Below are 21,914 nucleotides of genomic sequence, written 5' to 3' on the forward strand. Positions count from 1 at the left end.
TTTCTAAGTTACTTAACTTCTCTGTGCCTCAGTTTTCTTATCTGTAAAATGAAAAGAATACTATACTCACCTCATAGGGTGATTCTGATAATTACATAAATTAATTCATATAAAACGCTTGAAACACTGCCTGGCAGATGGTAAATGCTCCAAGGATGCTAGTTCTTATTATACCTAAAGCTAATCTTGAAGTGCTCTGCAATACTTGCCCCTGAAGAAAATGGGCATAATGGAAAAAATATTGGACAAATAGGAGTTCTGTGTTTCATTGCTGCCACCATCTACTACATAGCTATATGATTTGGAGACAATCTTAGTTTCGGTTACCTGATCTGTGAAATTGGGATAATAATGTTTCCCTTAGCGACTGTTCAAACACATGCATTCACGAGTACACATACACACATGCTCACATTCAATGATAGAGAAAGAGATAATTAAGTTAGAACACAGACTTTAAAAATCTGAAATTACATGAGGCATTTTGCAGATATGGTGATCTGTTGCCATGTATACTATGTATACTTAAGCTATAAAGAGTCCCAGAACAAAATAGATTAATACTTTTATATCTATATGGTATTTTATGGTTTTCAAATGAGATAGGCCATCTTGTATTTATCACAGCTGGCTATATCTGGCTATTGCAAGCCTTTAGGATCTAGGGACAAGTTGTTTGCATATTTTATTCACAGTCTAGCAGAGAGTGTATACTCGGTAAATATTAAATGGAAAAAATGTATTTTACACAAGTGCAATCAATCTAATGAGACAGCAAAGATGCCTCAAAAACGGTCTTTAAATAGTTTTTTAGCAAGTGGTTAATGTTGCTGACTTTACATAATGTCAGGGGCCTATGATAATTTAGGTCCCAAACAAGTTGAAATTCGTACTGGACACATCTTTAGAGACTGTGATATGAGTCACCAAGGGAAGCAATAGCCCAAACCTTTGGGGCTTGGGATTGCTTATCTCAGATATACCTTATCATTAACAAGAGAGTAGGCAGTGAGTCTTATGGCTCTCCATCTGTAAAGAGTCAAAAGAAAATTGTTACATTGAGTGCCCAGTTAGTACTTAAGTATATGAATGATTAAGGCCTTGGAAGGGGTTATGTGTTTAAATGTTAAGCCAATTCAGATATGATACTTCTCATTACTGATGGGAAGGAGGGCTAGAATACACCTTCCAATAACAATGGGGAAGACGAGTCTGTTGCTTTTGTAATCACTGAAACTTTGGCTGTAAAGCACTTGCAGAAATAAAAAGTGCCATGGAAATCTTTAATAACTGTTACAGACACAATGCTCTCAATAACAATTGTTGCATACACTACTGGCAGTTGACCTTTCTTAGGGTATTAATTTAGTGTCTAAGTGGTTTAAGAGGGAAAGAAGAGCATATAAGATAAGAGCAAGACTATGTAAAATGCACACATTAATTGTCCTAACAATAACACAAAAGGTCCCCTAGATGTTTGGCTCTTTCTTTTCAATAACTACAGGATATTGAAAAGAAATACAGGTTTTTTATTAGATAAAGGTACTACCAGAATGTTTGCATTTAAACCTTTAAGTGCAGCTATTCCTTCTTTATGGTACAGAATCTTTCATTCAATACTTACTCAAAAGCCTATTTTTATTTTCCTAAGCTATGGTTAGTAATAGTAAGTGCTTGAGAGAAGAAACTCCTTAGCCTTGATTTGTGGAATTATGGTCATATACTATTAAAAAATTCACAAGTTGAGAAAACAATAGCCAGATGTAGAATATATGTTAGTGATTTTTTTTTTTTTTTTGGTCTAGCTAAGATATAATCCACTCTTAGCATGGCTGTTTGGAGTAATCCATGTCCTCTCCTCATAAACTCTTTGGAGAATGACGTTTTTTTAAAAACAAGAAAAATTTTTAATTATATAGAATGATTTGGTGAGTCCTGGGGGCCTTTTAACTACTCACTATGTGGATTATTGGAAGAACTGTAGTAGAACTTTACTTCTTTGGGTACCATCAGTCTTTCTTTTGTAAAGAATGAACTAAAAAATTTAAGAATGTGATCCTGATACTTCTTTGTAGGTGTCATTTCTTAGCCATGAGAATGTCGAATAAGTAAGACTATTTTCCAATCAACCAAGAATTAGCTGGTCCAAATGAAATCCTGGGAGACAGAGAAGAATGAAAAAAGGCTAAGGATCATGACTTATAACAGAAATAACTCATCGAGATGACAGCACAAAAATTACTGACCCCCAAGCTTCTCTTACAAGAACCCGAGTTATTCTTGGTGTGTCCACAGTAAAATGGGTTTCTAAACCCCAGTGGCTTTTACAAGACAAATTGTTCTTAAAGTTTTATCTATTTAAGAAACAAGTTTTCCTGTGGGATTCTCCTACACTGTTCCGTTTAGCTACTTTCCCGGTTTTTCAGGGGTGTCTTTTTCCTGAACCCAGTGTGAAAACAGACACATTCTGAGTCATGATGAAGGTAGCCTTATTAGCAACTCCCTAATTTTAACATTGTTACATTTGACCCACATTTTCAAGATATGGAAAAAGGTAAAAAGGTGGAAGATTTTGGAAGGATCATATACATAGATTCAACCGAGGGCATTTTTTCTACTTTCAACTTCTATTTTAGATTCAGGGGATACATGTGCAGGCTTGTTATATAGATACATTGTGTGATACTGAGGTTTGGGATATGATTGATCCCATCATCTGTGTACTAAGCATAGTGCCCAGTAGTTAGTTTTTAAACCCCCACCCCTGTAGTTCCCAGTTTCTATTCTTGCCATCTTTATGTCCATGAGTACCCAATGTTTAGCTCCCACTTATAATTGAGAACATGTGGTATTTGGTTTTCTGTTCCTGCATTAGTTTGCTTAGGATAATGGCCTTCAGTTGCATCCATGTTGCTGCAAAGGAAATGATTTCATTATTTTCTATGGCTGTGTAGTATTCCATGGTGTATATGTACCACGTTTTCTTTATCCAGTTCACCATTGATGGGCACCTAGGTTGGTTCCATGTCTTTGCTATTGTGAATAGCGCTGTGATGAACATGTGAGTGTATGTGTCTTTTTGGTAGAATGATTTATTTTCCTTTCGGTATATACCCAGCAATGAGATTACTAGGTTGAATGGCAGTTCAACTCTTAGTTCTTTGAGAAATCTCCAAACTGCTTTCCACAGTGTCTGAACTAATTTACATTCCTACCAACAGTGCATAGGCATTCCTTTTCTCTGCATCCTCAGCAACATCTGTTGGTTTTTGACTTGTTTTTTCTTTTTTTGAAAACGGATGTTTATTTTTTGCCAAGCTTGCTTCCATGTTGCTTAAGAGCTGATATAAGAACAGCTTAAGACCAACCAGTGGTTGCACCTACCCATTCAGTGGCCTGAGCAGTGGAAGCTGCAGACCAGTTTTCTGTGGCAGGCTAAGCACTCCAGTCTTCAGTAGGGAACTGCTGAATAGGCACAGAGGACACCTGCACACCTTCAGACCAGTCTGCCACCTCAGGCTGAGTAGCAGCGAACTCAGGAGCTGGAGCAGTCCATTCACTTTGAAATTCCTCCTTTGTCACAGCCTTTTCAGCAGCAGTCTGCTATTCTTTTTCAATCTCTTCAGGATCTCTGTAGAAGTAGAGATCAGGCATGACCTCCCATGGCCATTCACAGGAAATGGTACCACGCATGTGCAGAACTTCCTGAGCCAGCATCCACCATATCAAACCCACTGAGTGAGTTCCCTTGTTGTTGCATGGGATGGTAATGTTCACATAGAACAGAGGAGAATCTGTGTGACACAGAGCAATGGTGGGAAGATTATCATAAGATGCCTCTGTGAGAGGCTGGTGGTCAGCCCTGGGGTCAGTAACCACAAGAAGCCGTGGCTCCTGAAAGGCTGCCTGGATCTGGTTAATAAAGGTTCCAGGAGTGAAGCGGCCAGCAATTGGAGTGGCTCCCGTGGCAGCAGCCAACTTCAGCACGGCCCTCAGGCCAGTATTCCTGGAGGATATGACACTGACATCAGCAGGGTTTTCAATGGCAACAATGGCACGAGCTGCCAGCAGAAGATTCTCCCAGGTCCTCTTCAGATTTAGGATGTAGATGCCATCACTTTTCTTTTAGAGATGTACTGTTTTATTTGGAAGTCAAGATTAGTGCCACCTAAGTGGGTTCCTGTTGCAAGGAACTTAAGGACACCCTCCTATTTCATTTGCAGGACATCAAGGGCTCCGGACTTTGTGAAAGTTTTCCTCTAAGTTAGGACAGGAATCCCAAACAATGCTGTATGGACCCCTCTGTGGGTAGCGCGGAAAGGCTATTTTTTTTTGACTTTTTAATAATACTCATTCTGACTGGTATGAGATAGTATCTCATCGAAGTTTTGATTTGCATTTATCTGATGATTAGTGATGTGGAGCTTTTTTTTTTTTTCATATGTTTGTTGGCTACTTTTATGTCTTCTTTTGAGAAGTGTGTGTTCATGTATTTTGCCCATGTTTTAATGGGGTTGTCTTTTGCTTGTTCAAATGTTTAAGGTCCTAATAAATGATGGATATTAGACCTTTGACTATGCATAATTTGTGAATATTTTCTCCTACTCTGTAGGTTGTCTGTTTACTCTGCTGATAGTTTCTTTTGCTTTGCAGAAGCTCTTTAGTTTAATTAGGTCCCACTTGTCAATTTTTGTTTTTGTCGCAATGGCTTTTGAGGACTTACTCATAAATTCTTTCCCAAGGCCAGTGTCCGGAACGTCAACCAAGGGCTTTGACCACTGCTAGGGAAGACAGTGTTGAACTGCTAATGAGTCCCTGACAAGGTGTTTGCCATTTATAAACATAAACATTTCTATAGTTTCTCACATACTTGTGAGAAAACATTGTTGAAATGGTATTTTTTCTTTAAGTGATAGGTATAGCTCCTCTCTCTCCTTCTCCTTATTTATTTACCTACCTATTTGTTTTTATCCTAAAAAAACAAATTCAGGTACCTGAATTATGGTGTCCAGAACATTAAAATAAACTAGTTGTTCAGGAAAGCTAATGGTGGGTAAACGATAAGAAGTAGTTGGGCTAATGAGTTGCTCAACTGTTGCAGACTCATACATTTTCTAGTAGTTAGAGATATTCACTTCTCATTTCTGAGGACCCTTTGAGTGAATTATTTTAATTGTTCTCTCTGATCTATAATAGCCTTTAGGGAAATATCTGTATCTATCTATCTCTCCATCTATCAAATGATATACGTAATAGCCTGTGAAAAGCATATGTTTCTTCTTTCTTTCTTTCACTCATTCCTCTATTCCTCATTGATGTACGTTGTATTTAGAAGCCTAGTGTGTGAAATTTAAAAAGCAAGACTGTATATATTTACAGGCTGGTCATGGACCTGCACAAATAAATTGCTTATATTTAATAGCAACTTATTTCTAAGCTTTGTCCATTCTAGTTAAGTTAATGTGAAACATAAAATGCAAGAAAAATCCGACAGAAATTGGAGCAACACTTTTAGTGTCTTCTCTATTATTTAGTTTTTAAAATGTGAGGCTTTCCTTACAACCTTAACTTGCAGTTTCTATGTGACTGATTTCTAAAAAATCATTTAGTATTTAAAAATAACATTGAAATGTGTTACCTATTTGGCTGTTTTGGTCCATTAACCTTTCCCAGTGGTTTTTTCAATTAAAATTACATTGATACCATATGGCATCTATTGTATGTGAAAACTCCCTAACTCATGAAAGAAATGTCAAAGCAGATTGAGGGGGAAAAAGAGGGAGTGATTTAACACTCTTCAGTGGTTCTAGTCACTAGTTTCATCAAGGGCTAATTTCCAAGGTCCAATTTAAAAAAAAAAAAATTTAAAAGATTTAGACCTTATTTGTTTAGAACAGTTTTGGATTTAAAGAAAAATTGAGCAGGTAGTACAGAGTTTCTGTGTGCTCCTTCTTCCCTGCCCAGGACTTATTCTATTATTAACATTACTAGCGTTAGTGTGGTACATTTGTTATGATTAATGAACCAATATTGATACATTATTATTAACCAAAGCCCATAAGTTTACATTAAGGTTCATTCTTTGTACTGCATGGTTCTATAATTTTTTACAAATGTATAATGTCTTGTATATTTCATTAGAATATCATACAGTATCGTTTCACCACCCTAAAATCCCATGCTTCACTTACTTCCCCATGTTCTCCTCTCCCCTCTCAAATCTCTGACAACCATTGATTTTTTTAGTGTCTCTATAGTTTTGCCTTTTACAGAATGTCATATGGTTGGAATCATATAGTATGTAGCCTTTCAGACTAGCTTCTTTCACTTAGCAATAGACATTTAAAGTTCTTTCATGTCTGTTTGTGTCTTAATCTCTCATTTCTTTTTATTACTGAATAGTATTCCAGTGTATAGATGTACCGCAGCTTATTTATCCTATTGAAGGACATCTTGCTTGCTTCCAGTTTTGGTGATTATAAATAAAACTGCTATAAACTCTAGGTTTTGTTGTAGACATGAGTTTTCAAATAAATTGGGTAACCACCAAGGGGCACAACTGCTGGATCACATGGTAAGAGTATGTTTACTTTTATAAGAAACTGCCAAACTGCTTTATAAAGTGGCTGTACCATTTGTATTAATATTCCCTCCAGCAATGCATAAGAGTGCCTGTTGCTCTGCCTCTTTGCCATCATTTGGTGTTGTCAGTGTTATGAATTTTAGCCATTCTAATGGCTTTGTGATGGTATCTCATTGTTATTTTAATTTGCAGTTCCCTAATAGCATATTATATTGAATATCTTTCTATTGAATATCTTTTTCCCATCTGTATATCTTCTTTGGTGAGATGTCTGTTCAGATCTTCTGCCCATTTTTTAATTGAGTTGTTTTCTTACTGTTGAATTGCAAGTGTTCTTGGAGTGTTTTGGATACAAGGCCTTTATCAGATATGTGTTTTGCAAATTTTTCTCTTAGTCTATGGCTTGTCTTTTCATTTTCTTGACATATGCTTTACTCTTCATTCTCTTAACATTGCAGAATGGATGTTTTTCTGCTTAGTGCCTGATAAGTCTGACTAATCAATTTTCAACTTCATGGATTGTGCTTTTACTGTTATATCTAAAAACTTATGGCTAAACTTAAGGCCAGTCACCAAGAGCTCCCAATTTACATTCTATAAGTTTTACAGTTTTGCATTTTATATTTATGTCTATGATATATTTGACTTAATTTTATGAAAGGTGAAAAGTCTATGTCTAGATTCAGTTTTTGCATGTGGATGTCCAATTGTTTCAACACTATTTGTTGCAAAGATTATTCTTTCTTCATTGAATTGTCTCTGCTCTTTTGTCAAAGTTCAGTTGATTATTGTATTTGTGTAGGTCTATTTCTGGGCTCTGTATTTTGTTTCATTGATCTGTTTTTCTTTTTTTTTTTTTTTTTTTAAGACAGAGCCTTGCTCTGTCACCTGGGCTGGAGTGCAGTGGCCGGATCTCAGCTCACTGCAAACTCCGCCTCCCGGGTTTACGCCATTCTCCTGCCTCAGCCTCCCGAGTAGCTGGGACTACAGGTGCCTGCCACCTCGCCCGGCTAGTTTTTTGTATTTTTAGTAAAGACGGGGTTTGACAGTGTTAGCCAGGATGGTCTTGATCTCCTGACCTCGTGATCCACCCGTCTCGGCCTCCCAAAGTGCTGGGATTACAGGCTTGAGCCACCACGCCCGGCTTCAATTATTTCACCAATACCAAGCTGTCTTTATTACTGTTCCTTGATGGGAATTCTTGAATTCAAGTCATGCCAGTCCTCCAACTTTGTTTTTTTGCAGTGCTGTTACAGCTATTCTGAGTCTTTTGTCTTTCCTTATAAACTTTAGTATTGATGTCCACAAAATAAGTTGCAGGGATTTTGATTGGGATTCATTGAATTTATTGATCATGTTGGAAAGAATTGAAAACTTAATAATACTGAGTCTTTCTATCCATAAACATGGAGTATCTTTTCATTTATTAAGATTTTTTTAAATTTCTTTTACCAGAGTTCTGTAGTTTCCCCAGTCTGTACACCTTTTATTTCCTTTTATTGTCTCATTGCAGTAGCTAGTACTTTAAGTATAATGTTGAATAGGAGTGCTGAAACAGGGACATTCTTGCCTCATTCCTGATCTTAAGGGGAAAGCATGCAGTTTCTCACCATTGGCATGATGCTAGCTATAAAATTTTTTTTGTGGGCATTCTTTATCAGTTAAAGAAAGTTATCCTATGTTTCTGGTTTGCTGAGAGTTTTGATCATGAATGATGTAGGATGTTGGTGGGAAAAACAGCAAATGTTATTGGCAGGAAAAACAGCAAATGTTTTTCCTGCATTTATTGATATGATCAGATGATTTTTCTTATTTAGGCTGTTGATGTGATGGACTACATTAACTGATTTTTTCCCCAGTTTTCTTTTTTTTTTATTTCATTTTAAGTTTCAGGGTACATGTGAAGAATGTGTAGGTTTGTTATATAGGTAAATGTGTGCCATGGTGATTTACTGTGCTTAGCAACCCATCACCTAGGTATTAAGCGCAGCATGCACTAGCTATTTTTCCTAATGTTCTCTCTCCCTCCCCGCCTCAACAAGCCCCAGTGTGTGTTGTTTACCCCCATGTGCCCATGTGTTCTCATTGTTCAATTCCCACTTATAAATGAGAACATGCAGTATTAGGTTTTCTGTTCCTGCATTAATTTACTGAGGATAACAGCTTCCAGCTCCATTCATGTTCCTGGAAAGGACATGATCTTGTTCATTTTTGTGGCTGCATAGTATTCCAAGATGTGTATGTACCACATTTTCTTTATGCAGTCTACCACTGATGGCCATTTGGGTTGATTCCATGTCCTTGCTCTTGTGAATAGTGCTGCAGTGAACATACACGTGCGTGTATCTTTATAATAGAATGATTTATATTCCTTTGGGTGCATACCAAATAGTAGGATTGCTGGGTCAAATAGTATTTCTGCCTCTAGGTCTTTGAGGAATCACCACACTGTCGTCCACAATGGTTGAACTAATTTACATTCCCACCAACAGTGTAAATGCCTTCCCATTTCTCCACAGCCTCACCAGAAACTGTTGTTTCTTGACTTTTTAATAATTGCCATTCTGACTGGTGTGAGATGGTATCTCATTGTGGTTTTGATTTGCATTTCTCTAATGATCAGTTATCTTGAGCTTTTTTCTTTTTTCATACATATATTGGCTGCATAAAAGTTTGCAAAGGACATGAACAGAAACTTCATGTGATATGACCAATTTTACCACAGATCCTGGCATGTACCTTGCAGTTACTTCATTAATACTACTTTTCTTTCTTCCGTTAAGGTACCTAAGCTTGAAAACAAGGACCATTTTTATTCTAACCCATTGTGAGGCATTTATACCAGGAACATAAAAAGTTCTTAAGTATTTGCCATTCTTACAGTGTTGGAAAAACTGCCTTGGAAAAAAAATCACCTGCTTCTATAAGGACTGCCTTACCCTAAAGGGCTTGAAAGAGATTCCATGGTTCATTTATTCCTCTCTTCTTCCAAACACAAGTATACTCTCCTTTTTTTAAATACCCAGCTTACTACTGAAAAGGCCCATAAAAACTCATTTCTTCCTGTCTGGGTCTGAATACAAGAACATCAGTATCAAATACTAAGGACAGTCATTTTGCTACGGTGATAGGCTATATGTCCTGGGGGATAGTAGAAGTTATTGAACCATTTAAAGAGAGGTAATAGGCTGATTGTACACTTCACCATCAAACCACATCTAGAGAATTGTATCCCTTTTTGAACACCATAACTTAAGGAGGACATTGACAACACTAGAGCACGTCCAAAGGGTGGTAACCAGAATGATAATGGGGCATCTAGATGTCTAGAAACCTTGCTATATTAGGACATGTATTAACCCAAATTTATTAAATCTATTTGCCTGCACCACTTATTTTTCTTTATGTTGTAAAAAGTTAGAATATTTTCTATTCAATGTCAAAATGTTCATGATAGCTTTGATTTTACATTGTTTGTTCAAAGTTTTCCTGGATATAACCCTTGATTTCTTCCCAGGAAAGAGGCAGAGGAAAACCTCCCCTAGTTGAAGTGTACATTATTATCTGACCAAAAAAAAAAAAATCAATGAGCTGAACTTTGCAGTAATTCCAACCCTTGATTTCATTTCATGAAACCTCAAGTTGCCAAGAAAAGCTGAGCATCACTTTTCACCTAGTGTTGGTTTCTATAAGTCTCCCAGGAGCCTTTAGTTGACCAGTTATGGTTTGGTTTGTTGTTCCGTGATACAGAAGTAAGTGGGTTGGGGAAAGCCCAGAGATGTGCTAAGTGGATTCTGAGCTGTGGAAGTCGGAGCAGGGAGCACATATGAGCTTGAGGTTCAAAGTAAACCCCTAGACCTTTTCCCCTGCAATATGCATTGTGATTATTCTTTCTGCAGAAGAGTTTATGATCTTTTATAATTTTCTTTTTCTATAGATTTAAGAGTGCTAGTAACAGAAACTTTTAAAAAATGTTATGACAGTACAGTCAATGGAATCTCGCTGTTGTACATCTTGCACATTAGAGAATGAATGCACTGTACTTGAGATAGAGCTTGCCTTGTATAAAATTCATTTTAGGGATGCTTGGATGATTGAGATCTACAGGAGTGGCATATCCACAGCTGTCTTTTCCCTCCTCTTCATTCTGCACAAAGGCAAAGGTGAAAGGTGTGCCTCTGCTTTGTTGGTCTTTGGGTTGCAATTCCTTCTAGTATGTTTCCATTTGAAGATGGGAAACCAATGGGAAAATAATGAGTTTAAAATGGAACTTTACTTTCTGCAAATGTTTTTGAGAACATGTGTATTGGCTGTAGGTCGAGGGCAGCAAGAGTGTAACTGTAATGGAAGACACTAGTTTGTGTTGATTGCTTCTACTTTCCTGTGTGACCACGGGAAAATGCTTTAACTCTACTGAGCCTCAATTTTGTCATCTATAAAATGGGAGTTGTAATACCAAACTTAAAAGATTGTTGTAAAAAGTAGATGCCATAATATACTTGAGAATGTTTTGTAAACTCTAAACCATATAGCTTGTGAATACTTCTAAGACAAGGATGGTATATCATTTGTCTCCATCTACCCAGCACTTACGTGCCTCTAGCACCTGCCACAGAGCCTGATATATAACAAGTGATTGCCAGCTGAAATTAAAATGAATGAATAGTCTCAAATCTCCAAATTTCTGATGATTTTAATGAATTTATTGAGTGGTCCTCTGTATTGGGCTAATCTCTTGGCCTCATCCAGCTTTTAGAAAACAAGGATTGAGACTAAAGGAGCATGTGGAGTTTGGAGAGTTGTTATAAGATAGACCAACTTTCTAGGAATTGCTTAATGTTCTAAACAAACAAAAAACCAAATGAGCATTCAACAACTTATGGAAAGGCAAATTTTTTCCCCCAGGGACACACAGCTGCAAAGTAGAAGTAATCAGTGCAAGCTAGTGTCCCTCAGAGATTGTTACACTCTCACTGCCCTCAGACCTGCAGCCAACACACATATACTCAAAACCTTTGTAGGAAGTTAAGTTCTGTTTTAAACTTATTATTTTCTCAAGTGAGCTTGGAAGCCCAATAGAATTGTCCTGGCAATTGTTCAACATTGCTGGGCATGTCATAAGCCCAAGAGAAGAATCTAGGGAGCATGTTCTACCCTGGGAGGGATCTGGGGCAGATGGTGGTAGCATAACCTAGAGCTCACTTCTGCCACAGATGACTGAAATGTTGGACTAAGTGATCCCAAGGAACTGTTAGAGTATGGTCTCTCTAGTAGTCTAAAAGTGGTAATAATTTGATTTTTCAAGGCTCATGAACTGGCATCATTTGGGGTACATCTGTCATGGACCTTTGCACTTTGGAAGGAAATGGAAGGAAGGACTAAGTTAATTTTAGGTGTCTCAGGAAACGTGGCTGTTTTTGTTTTTAAACTCTGTCTTCTTCAAAAGCCTACTGTGGTTGTTTTTCCTTCCCTCATATAAATGTAGAACTCTGATTATATGAAATAATTTGGGTCTCGGATGTTTCAGTTTGGAGAAAATGAGATAGTGACATTACTACTTTCTTTTTCAAACCAATGACACTGATTAGGCTTTATGCAAAGGGGTTGGGGCAGCAGATACAATTATGAATTTGTGGTCTCTGTAGAGCAGATAAGGCTTCCAAGCCACGTGGAAACTGAACTTAGCAAGGAAGCTTAGTAGTTATCCCTCCGGATGTTCAGCTTGCAAATACCAGAGGTGTTGTTTTCAATACCAAATGATAGATAAGTACATGGATTGTTTTTCCACCCAGATACAAATGCATTGGATAAATTCCATTTCCAGGTCTGGCAATCTGTCAGAAAGCGCTCTTTAAAGTTATCAGGAGAAAATCTACCAAAATGATTAAATTTGTGATAGCTTTTATTCTTGGCTAGGAACTTGCCTCCCCTACAGGGCTAAACAGGCTTAAATTGTTGTGTGAGTTTATACAATATATGGGTTGTTGTCAAATATTTATCTCTGGGCCGGGCGCGGTGGCTCAAGCCTGTAATCCCAGCACTTTGGGAGGCCGAGACGGGCGGATCACGAGGTCAGGAGATCGAGACCATCCTGGCTAACACGGTGAAACCCCGTCTCTACTAAAAAATACAAAAACTAGCCGGGCGAGGTGGCGGGCGCCTGTAGTCCCAGCTACTCGGGAGGCTGAGGCAGGAGAATGGCGTGAACCCGGGAGGCGGAGCTTGCAGTGAGCTGAGATCCGGCCACAGTACTCCATCCCGGTCGACAGAGTGAGACTCTGCCTCAAAAAAAAAAAAAAAAAAACAAAAAACAAAAAAAAAAAACAAAATATTTATCTCTGTCTAAAAATGAAATGTCTTGGAATACAATTTCTTTTTAACTGAATAAATCAATGAGAGAAAGAGAAATAACTTCTCATTTAGCCAATTTTTAATCAATGTTTTCATGAAAGGCCAAAATGTTAACCGAATCTTGGCTTTTGTCATTTGAAATATAATTTGTGTGTTAAGAATTTATGTGCACATCAGAATCTGGACTTCATGTTCAGAAAGGAAAATTGATTTATAGGAGCAAACAACTGCAAGAGTAGAGGCAATGCCAGAAGTGAATGAGAGTCAATTATTTAACGCAAATGGGACCTAATCACCACAGCAATAGAGAAGTCTCAAATTCATTTACACCCTGGATTTTCATGCTTTAATTTGTACACATTTTTGTGTCTCTCTCTTTTTTTTTTTTACAGAGGCCTTTGAAATTGTTGTTCGCCATGCCAAGAACTACACCAATGCCATGTTCAAGAACAACTACCCAAGCCTGACTCCACAAGCTTTTGAGTTTGTGGGTGAATTTTTCACAGATGTGTCTCTCTATATCTTGGGTTCTGACATCAATGTGGATGACATGGTCAATGAATTGTTTGATAGCCTGTTTCCAGTCATCTATACCCAGCTAATGAACCCAGGCCTGCCTGATTCAGCCTTGGACATCAATGAGTGCCTCCGAGGAGCAAGACGTGACCTGAAAGTATTTGGGAACTTCCCCAAGCTTATTATGACCCAGGTTTCTAAGTCACTGCAAGTCACTAGGATCTTCCTTCAGGCTCTGAATCTTGGAATTGAAGTGATCAACACAACCGATCACCTGAAGTTCAGTAAGGACTGTGGCCGAATGCTCACCAGAATGTGGTACTGCTCTTACTGCCAGGGACTGATGATGGTTAAACCTTGTGGCGGTTACTGCAATGTGGTCATGCAAGGCTGTATGGCAGGTGTGGTGGAGATTGACAAGTACTGGAGAGAATACATTCTGTCTCTTGAAGAGCTTGTGAATGGCATGTACAGAATCTATGACATGGAAAACGTACTGCTTGGTCTCTTTTCAACAATCCACGATTCTATCCAGTATGTCCAGAAGAATGCAGGAAAGCTGACCACCACTGTGAGTACCAGTCTACAGTTTTCAGAGGATTTGGGCCTTATTGGGGTGAGGTGGCCAGTAGCAGGTGCTGATGGAGAGAAATGATAACAAAATTGGAAGTGGGGGAAGGGATGATGATAGACTGAATGACCTCACAGAGTTAGGCAGCATATTAAGACCACAGGCTGTTATGGTCCACCCACTTCCTTACTGTGTGACGTTGGGAAGTCATTTTATCTTTATGAGTTCATTTTTCTGATTCATGAAATGGAAATAAAAAGAATATCTTCTTCATAGGGAATGGCGTTTGTTAAAGCACTTAGCATGTGTCTGGTACGTGGTAAGTCTTCAATAAATGTTGGCTATTATTAGCATTATTGTCAGTTATCATAATCCTCATTTTTGATACACAATAGATGACAAGCCTGTGAAGTGGGAGCTATTATCTTCATTTTATAAATGAGGAAACTGAAGCTTAATGAAATTGCAACTTGCCTAAGAGCACCCACCTAAAGTTAGTGGAAGAGCCATACTTCAGAAATTGACCAGATCTCCCTTTAATTTGGTTATCACCAATTTTTCTGATTCTAGTTTCCTGTTGGTGTTTTCAGTCATGTATATCACATTAGCATTTTGAGTAGTAACTTCAAACACAGAAGACCCAGCTAGAGTTCACTAACTAAACCTCACAAGCACATAAGCAAGGCAAACAATCCATGTTCTCCAGTGGTTTTGTTTATAGCCTTGATTCTATCAGTCTAACCCTGATGAAATTCGTGATGGAGGAAGGGAAGTTCTGTGAGTGAGGCAGCAGTTTGCTTGGTTTCAGTCAGATAGTGTTAGTAACGGAACCACAGGAGACACCAACTTCCAATATCTAGCAGAACATGTAACCAAGAGCTACCAGTCAGTTCCCCTAAGGTAGTATCTGATCCCTGAATGCTGCCAGCTTTGTAGAAGGAGGTGGCAGAATAGTATATTACACTACCATTGTTGAGCTTCCACTACATCTCAAGTGCTATGCTAGCTAGTTTACATAATATCATTTCATAGTAACCCGTGAAATCAGTCCTAATAAACCTAAAAGCTGGATTTTGTTTTGTTTTTCTGTTTTAGAAATATTCTATTTCTCCTTTCCGCTAATTATTTTTCATTGATATACAATAGATGTACATATTTTCAGGGGACATGTGATAGTTTAATACATTCATATAATTTGTAAAGGTCAAATCAATATGATTGGGATATCCATCACCTAAATATTTGTCTTTATGCTAGAAACATTCAAATTCTTCTTTTTTAGCTACTTTGAAATATATGTGGCCAGGTGCTGTGGCTTATGCCTGTAATCCCAACACTTTGGGAGGCCGAGGTGAGAGGATTGTTTGAGGCTGGGAGTTCAAGACCAGTCTGGGCAACATAGAGACCCCATCTCTACCAAAAACAAAAACAAAAAATACAAAAAACTAGCTGGGCATGGTGGCATGCTACTGGGGAGACTGAAGTGGGAGGGTGACGGGCTCAGGAGGTCAACTCTGCAGTGAGCCATGATCACGCCACTGCACCCCAGCCTGGGCGAAAGAATGAGACCCGTTCTCAAAAAAAAAAAAAAAAAAGAGAAAGAAATATATGATAGATTACTATACACTGTAGACACCCTGCTGATCTATCAAACACTGAGTCTTATTTCTTCCTCAAAGCTAGTTAAGTCAGAGGAGCTGGGATTCAAACCCAGACTTTGTTGGCTTGGTTGATCCATACCCTTAGCATCTATACAGTGCAACTACTATGCACTCTGAACCATTGCTTATCCAAAGTGTGGAGGATGGATTAGGCTATTTCAGCTTGTCTTTAAACTCTAGGGGTAATTAGTTTCTTTGGTGAATTAAACTAGGAAAGAGGACAAAAATGATGCAACCCTCGGCCTGACTACTTATGGAGTTGCTGTAATTGCCCCATTCACGTTGTTAGTCATTTAAAACACATTTCCTGTGAACCTGTGAAAATATTTTATAGTAAAATGAACAAAAATGTCCTGTCTAATTACAGTGTTCTTCGGTGGCTAATTATTCCCTTGACTGCTTCACAATTTGAGGCCAGATTCTGGGGCCTTCTGCAAAAGTAAATTTTACCAAACTAGAAAAAGTAAATGCATTCATATGTTCATTCACCTAATACTGATTCAGGGCCTACCGTGTGTAAGACACAAAGAAAGCATGCCAGGGGCGTGGAAATGCTTTCAGTAAGAGGAAAATAAAGAGACAACATTAAAGGCAGGGTGTAGGAGTGTTTAAAGGTTGCCTCTGATATTGGTCACTTCACAACAACACAATTGATCTTGAAAACAAGTATCCCCCTTTGGTGCATTTATTTATTTATTTATTTATTTATTTATTTATTTATTTATTTATTTATTTTTGAGACAGTCTCGTTCTGTTGCTCAGGCTGGAGTGCAGTGGCATAATCTCTGCTCACTGCAACCTCCGCCTCCTAGTTCTAAGCGATTCTCTTGCCTCAGCCTCCCGAGAAGCTGGGATTACAGGCGCACGCCACCATGCCTGGCTAATTCTGTACTTTTAGTAGAGACGAGATTTCACCACATTGGTCAGGCTAGTCTCAAACTCCTGACCTCAGGTGATCCACCCACCTAGACTGCCCAAAGTGCTGGGATTACAGGTGTGAGCTGCCGCACCCGGCCGTGTGGTGCTTTTAAACACATAAAAAATGAAGTGAGGAGCTTATAAAGAATTAAGTGCACTGTTTTGATGAGGCACTAGACATGAAGGTTCATTTAGGAAACATTTATTAAACATCTGCTTTGTGTATGGCACTTTGCTAGGTGCTGGATATTCAAAACTACCCAAGACATAGTTCTTAAGTCTTGAAAAGGTCACAGTCTAGTTGGTTAGACAGACGTGTAACTGAATACATTTCACCATAGTGAACATTTCATCATAATGTGAATGTTGAAAGGACTGTGAGAGATTAGCTAGTCCAATCCCATTGATTTACAAAGGAAGAAATAAAGTTCAGGGAGGCTTACCCAAAGTTATGTAATTAATGGAGGAGCCAGCAGTAGAATCCAAGGTCTTCTGCTGCTACAATCTAGTACTTTTTCCATCATACCAGTCTGTCCCCCCTTAGGCCCCCCTAGACTTTTACTCTAAGAGCTCCATTAGGATTTTGCAAACACATAGTGAACCTAAATTGGATAGCTATTTCTGGCTGCCAAACCTGCTACATTTTAGGTGCATGCACATGAGTGCAGGGGGAGTGCATTTCATGTCATTATCATTCAGGAAGAAAGGCTTTGGCTGTCAAGAGGTGCTCAGTGATGCAGGCCCTTTCTGTTTTGGCCATTAAGGGCCTGATTGCTCCCAGCTCCCAGCTGGTTATGAGAGTGTGAATTCTGCCATCCCCAGGGAATGCCTGAACTAAACCAGAAAACATATGTAAACTCTGCCTTGTTCGTGTTTTATGATCACCAACTCTAAGTAATATGTACCAAATGGTGGGGGTAGGGGAATCACTGGCCAGGTGTGATCCAGCCCATACTCAGTACGGGTCAAAAAGGGACTGGGCATTTATGAGGGCGAAGGGAAGTCAGAGCTGCAGAACTCTATTTCACATTAACAAACCCACAGAATGCCTCAAAGCAAAAGCTGGTTTAAAACTAAAGCTTTAATGAGATTCTCCAGTAGCACCCTCACCTTCCTGTTGCGATAAAATGTAAAAACCTGCCATTCAGTCCTGCTTGAGGTTCAGTTGTGGTGAAAGACTTCTTTAAAAATATCCTCTTCCTGAGCTCTGCTGGGATATCCTTTCGAGATGGTTTTAAGCCATGACGTGAGGTCTGCCACACAGAGACTTTGCCTAGTTGTTTTTGTGGCTGTCATCTACCCAGATTATGAAGATTGCTTCGGTCTTCTAAGTGAGTGTGGTACTGTTCGGTTTTTTAAGTGTGCCTGGTTGGTGCTTTAGTTTTCTCTAGCATAGTTCTCAATACTTCAGACTACCAAATGAAGGCAGGCAGACAAATACTGGGGTATTGTCTCTGGCAGCACCACTGGAGGTGGTAAAGGATCCTGTTCTCAAACTCGGCTCATCATCACAATCACCTGGGTTACTTGTTGGACACATTCCTGGAGTCCACCCCGCAGAGATTTTGATACCAAAGGTGTGTGAAGAGGTCAGATGATTTTCTTTCGTTTTGTTCTGTTTTGTTTTTTGAGACAGGGTCTCACTCTGTCACCCAGGCTGGAGTGCAGTGGCTCGATCTTGGTTCACTGCAACCTCTGCCTCCCAGGCCCAAGCGATTCTCATGCCTCGGCCTCCCGAGTAGCTAGGATTACAGGCGCGTGCCAAGACACCTGGCTAATTTTTTGTATTTTTAGTAGAGATGGGGTTTCACTATGTTGGCCAGGCTGGTCTCGAACTCCTGGTCTCAAGCAATCCACCTGCCTCAACCTCCCAAAGTGCTAGGATTACAGGCTTGAGCCACTGTGCCCAAATGATTTTTCTTTTTCTTTCTTTTTTTTTTGAAACGGAGTCTTGCTCTGTCACCCAGGCTGGAGTGCAGTGGCGCGATCTCGGCTCACTGCAAGCTCCACCTCCTGGGTTTACGCCATTCTCCTGTCTCAGCCTCCCGAGTAGCTGGGACTACAGGCGCCCGCCACCTCGCCCGGCTAATTTTTTGTATTTTTAGTAGAGACGGGGTTTCACCGTGTTAGACAGGATGGTCTCGATCTCCTGACCTCGTGATCCGCCCGCCTCGGCCTCCCAAAGTGCCGGGATTACAGGCTTGAGCCACTGCGCCCAGCCCAAATGATTTTTCATTTAAGAAATGTCCCAGTTGATTCTGATGCTTCCTTGGGAGCATATCCAGCCACCTCATTTGGAAGATAAAGAAAATAAGCCCCAGAGGTTGGAAGTGAATGGCCTATGTTCCACAGACAATTAGTGGCAAAGCTAGGACCTTTAATTCTTCATCTATAAAATGGGGTTGAGATATGGCAATTAAATGCAATGTTAGGTTCAGGAACATGGCAAATACTCACTAAGTCCCAGTCCAGTACTCTTTCTTAGTACAGTGATCTAAGTGCCAATTGAAAAATGAGTTTTTCTTAAACTTATTTTTAGGTGCCATGATCTCTTAATGTTATTTTAGTCTAAATGAAGTAAATAAAAATGTAAGTGTGTGAGAATGTGTGTGTAAATACATGTGTGTGTGGGGGGGAGGGGAGAAGGGAGGGAGGGAGGGGGAAAGAGAAGATTTGTGCTGATAATCCAAGAAAGTATTAATGATGAGACTATAAATAGATCCGTTTTGCAAACTGAGGTAAATATCTGTACAAACTAGGATAAATATCTTGGCCCCAAGTGAGAATTGAATAGATCTTTAGCAGTATTTGGGTGAAAGTATCACTATTAAATTTATCAGTGCATTATTGAATTCTACATCTTATACCTTAAAGCAACTACAAATATGTACCATTTTGCAATACATATATTTTCAGTGTTGTTACACCCAAACTGCTGAAAGCCACAGCTTCTTTTTAAAATACAACTGTTTTTATCCTGAAAACCATTTTGATTGCTGTTACCATATACCTATGTGTGGACTATATGCATAGCCATTGTATATTTCATGTATAATTTATCAATTTACTAAATGATTAATAATTAGCATGTTGGATGTTTATCCCTCTCCCAGAAACTTTCCCAAAACTGTCTGTAATTTTGTTCACTTCCTTTAATCCCCAAAGTAACTACTCACATGACTTCACATGGCGATTGGCACTTTTATTTTTCTGCGTGTACACACATACATACTATCTTTATTGATTCATTTCAGCATTTCTCAGAGTTAGTGCTTCCTCTCCCACAATTTCATTACCTTGGCTTGTTCTATTCTTCCTTGAACATTGTGTAGAATTGCAACCTTTTCTACCACTATTATTTCTCCCTTTCTTTTTTCATTGTGATATTCATTTTAGCACTATCTGAAATAGTATTCATTACAGGAAGCATTTATTGAGCTTCTAATAATGGAAGCACTATGGTAGCCACTGTGGATCAGAGGGAATAGCTGGAAAGATGCACATGACTCTGTTGTGTTGCCCTCAGTGGTCACTTGGCTAGTAGGTGGCAGAACTGGTATTCAAAGCTGAATCTGTCTGACTCCAAAGCTCATGCTCTTAACCATTACTCTATATTGCTCTCTCAAGTAGTTCTATTCTCTTCAGCAGAATCTTTATTCCCCAAACACAGACTAAGTAGGTTTTTATTATATTATTTAATATCCTGTATTACTCCCTACTGTTTTTCCAGCTGCACAATCAGTTTTTGAATTAATTCTCCCTCCTTGGAGACTTTTGCTCTAGTATTTCCCAATGAAGTACTAAAAGGCATGAGATTTTTCATCTTCCTAACACTTAAAGGAACAGAGTAGTTTCAAGGAGAAGAAGGAATGTTTGTGCAGGTGATGGAAGGTCCAGTCACACAGTCAGATGACTTGGCCTAGAATCTATGTGAGCAGTGCCGGTGGTGAGAAAGAGATTCTCTTCTACTTGCAAAGTTGGAAATCTGCCAATTGGACCAACAGATAGTTTTTAATGCATCTGCCTTTGATTCCGGACATTAGAAGAACATCAGATCTCCAGTATGGAGTGTCCTTGGCATTTAATAATAGTAACATTGCCTACTGAGAACCTAACATATCCAAGTACATCCATTTCCTTTGCTAGGATTTCTGAAGTCAGTATTTATTTTTGTGTGCCAGGAAGCTCTGGGGAAGAGTCTCTGTTGATCCTCAATAATAATTAACTCCATCAAACTCTTATATTTTGCTGTCAGTGTGAGTGACTGTAAGTCATCTTACCTTCCTCTCCACTGTTGAAGGCTGAGGTTATTTCTCAGGTGTCAGAATGTCAGTGTTTTTCTCCTCATGCTATCACTTTGGACTTTCATTTTTCAGTCTCAGATAGAGATACTTTGTCTGAATTCATACAAGCTGTTTTCAGTATCAAGTGATTTGAAAGTGATAAAAACAAGTAAATGGCTCACTACCTAATTGGTGTCTGCAGGTCAGCATCTAGAACAATGGTAAGGAAATTTACTTACACGAGGTTTATTTCTGGAAAGACAAAAACTGTTTACAGGTTGCCATCATTTTTTCATTCACAATCAAAATAGCTTCAGTGATTTCCATGGAGAAAATATATAGTTTTAAAACACACATTACCTATTTATTGCAAGAATACAAATGAAAAAAATTGGCACCATGTTTTAGGCAATAAATGTTAACTTTATGGTAGGTTTCAAAAAGTGGTTACATAAAGGGAGCCTTTTTTAATGTTGCATCCTAAAATTATACATATATTACAGGTCATGTTAAGAAATTAGATGGGTTCTTCATAAATCTAGAATTGCTTGCCTTTGCCTTGGCATAATTGCTAGTTGCTTATATGTTCTGAATTTTTAGAGAGAAATTTTACATCCTTTCTGTGGTCAGTGGACTGATGTGGCAGGAACACATCGAGAAATAGGAACACTTTTACACTGTTGGTGGGATTGTAAACTAGTTCAACCATTATGGAAAACAGTATGGCAATTCCTCAAGGATCTAGAACTAGATGTACCATATGACCCAGCCATCCCACTACCCCACTACTGGGTATATACCCAAAGGATTATAAATTATGCTACTACAAAGACACATGCACACGTATGTTTATTGCGGCACTATTCACAATAGCAAAGACTTGGAATCAACCCAAATGTCCATCAGTGACAGACTGGATTAAGAAAATGTGGCACATATACACCATGGAATACTATGCAGCCATAAAAAAGGATGAGTTTGCGTCCTTTGTAGGGACATGGATGCAGCTGGAAACCATCATTCTTAGCAAA

At 38.8% G+C, this 21,914-nt stretch overlaps 1 protein-coding gene and 1 pseudogene across 5 annotated transcripts in view; one reads left to right on the top strand and one right to left on the bottom strand.

The window, feature by feature from the left end:
• Positions 1-21,914, top strand: part of GPC3 (glypican 3) — a 456,912-nt gene that overhangs the window by 216,879 nt on the left and 218,119 nt on the right. For all 5 annotated transcript variants that reach the window (XM_023198827.2, XM_023198824.3, XM_023198825.2 and 2 more), the window contains one exon: positions 13,327-14,021. In XM_023198827.2, coding sequence (XP_023054595.1) covers positions 13,327-14,021 — 695 coding nt within the window. The remainder of the gene's footprint in view (positions 1-13,326; positions 14,022-21,914) is intronic.
• Positions 3,358-9,393, bottom strand: LOC111531498 (annotated as a pseudogene).

Source organism: Piliocolobus tephrosceles, chromosome 12, assembly GCF_002776525.5.
Source record: "Piliocolobus tephrosceles isolate RC106 chromosome 12, ASM277652v3, whole genome shotgun sequence".
Lineage (NCBI taxonomy): Eukaryota > Metazoa > Chordata > Mammalia > Primates > Cercopithecidae > Piliocolobus > Piliocolobus tephrosceles.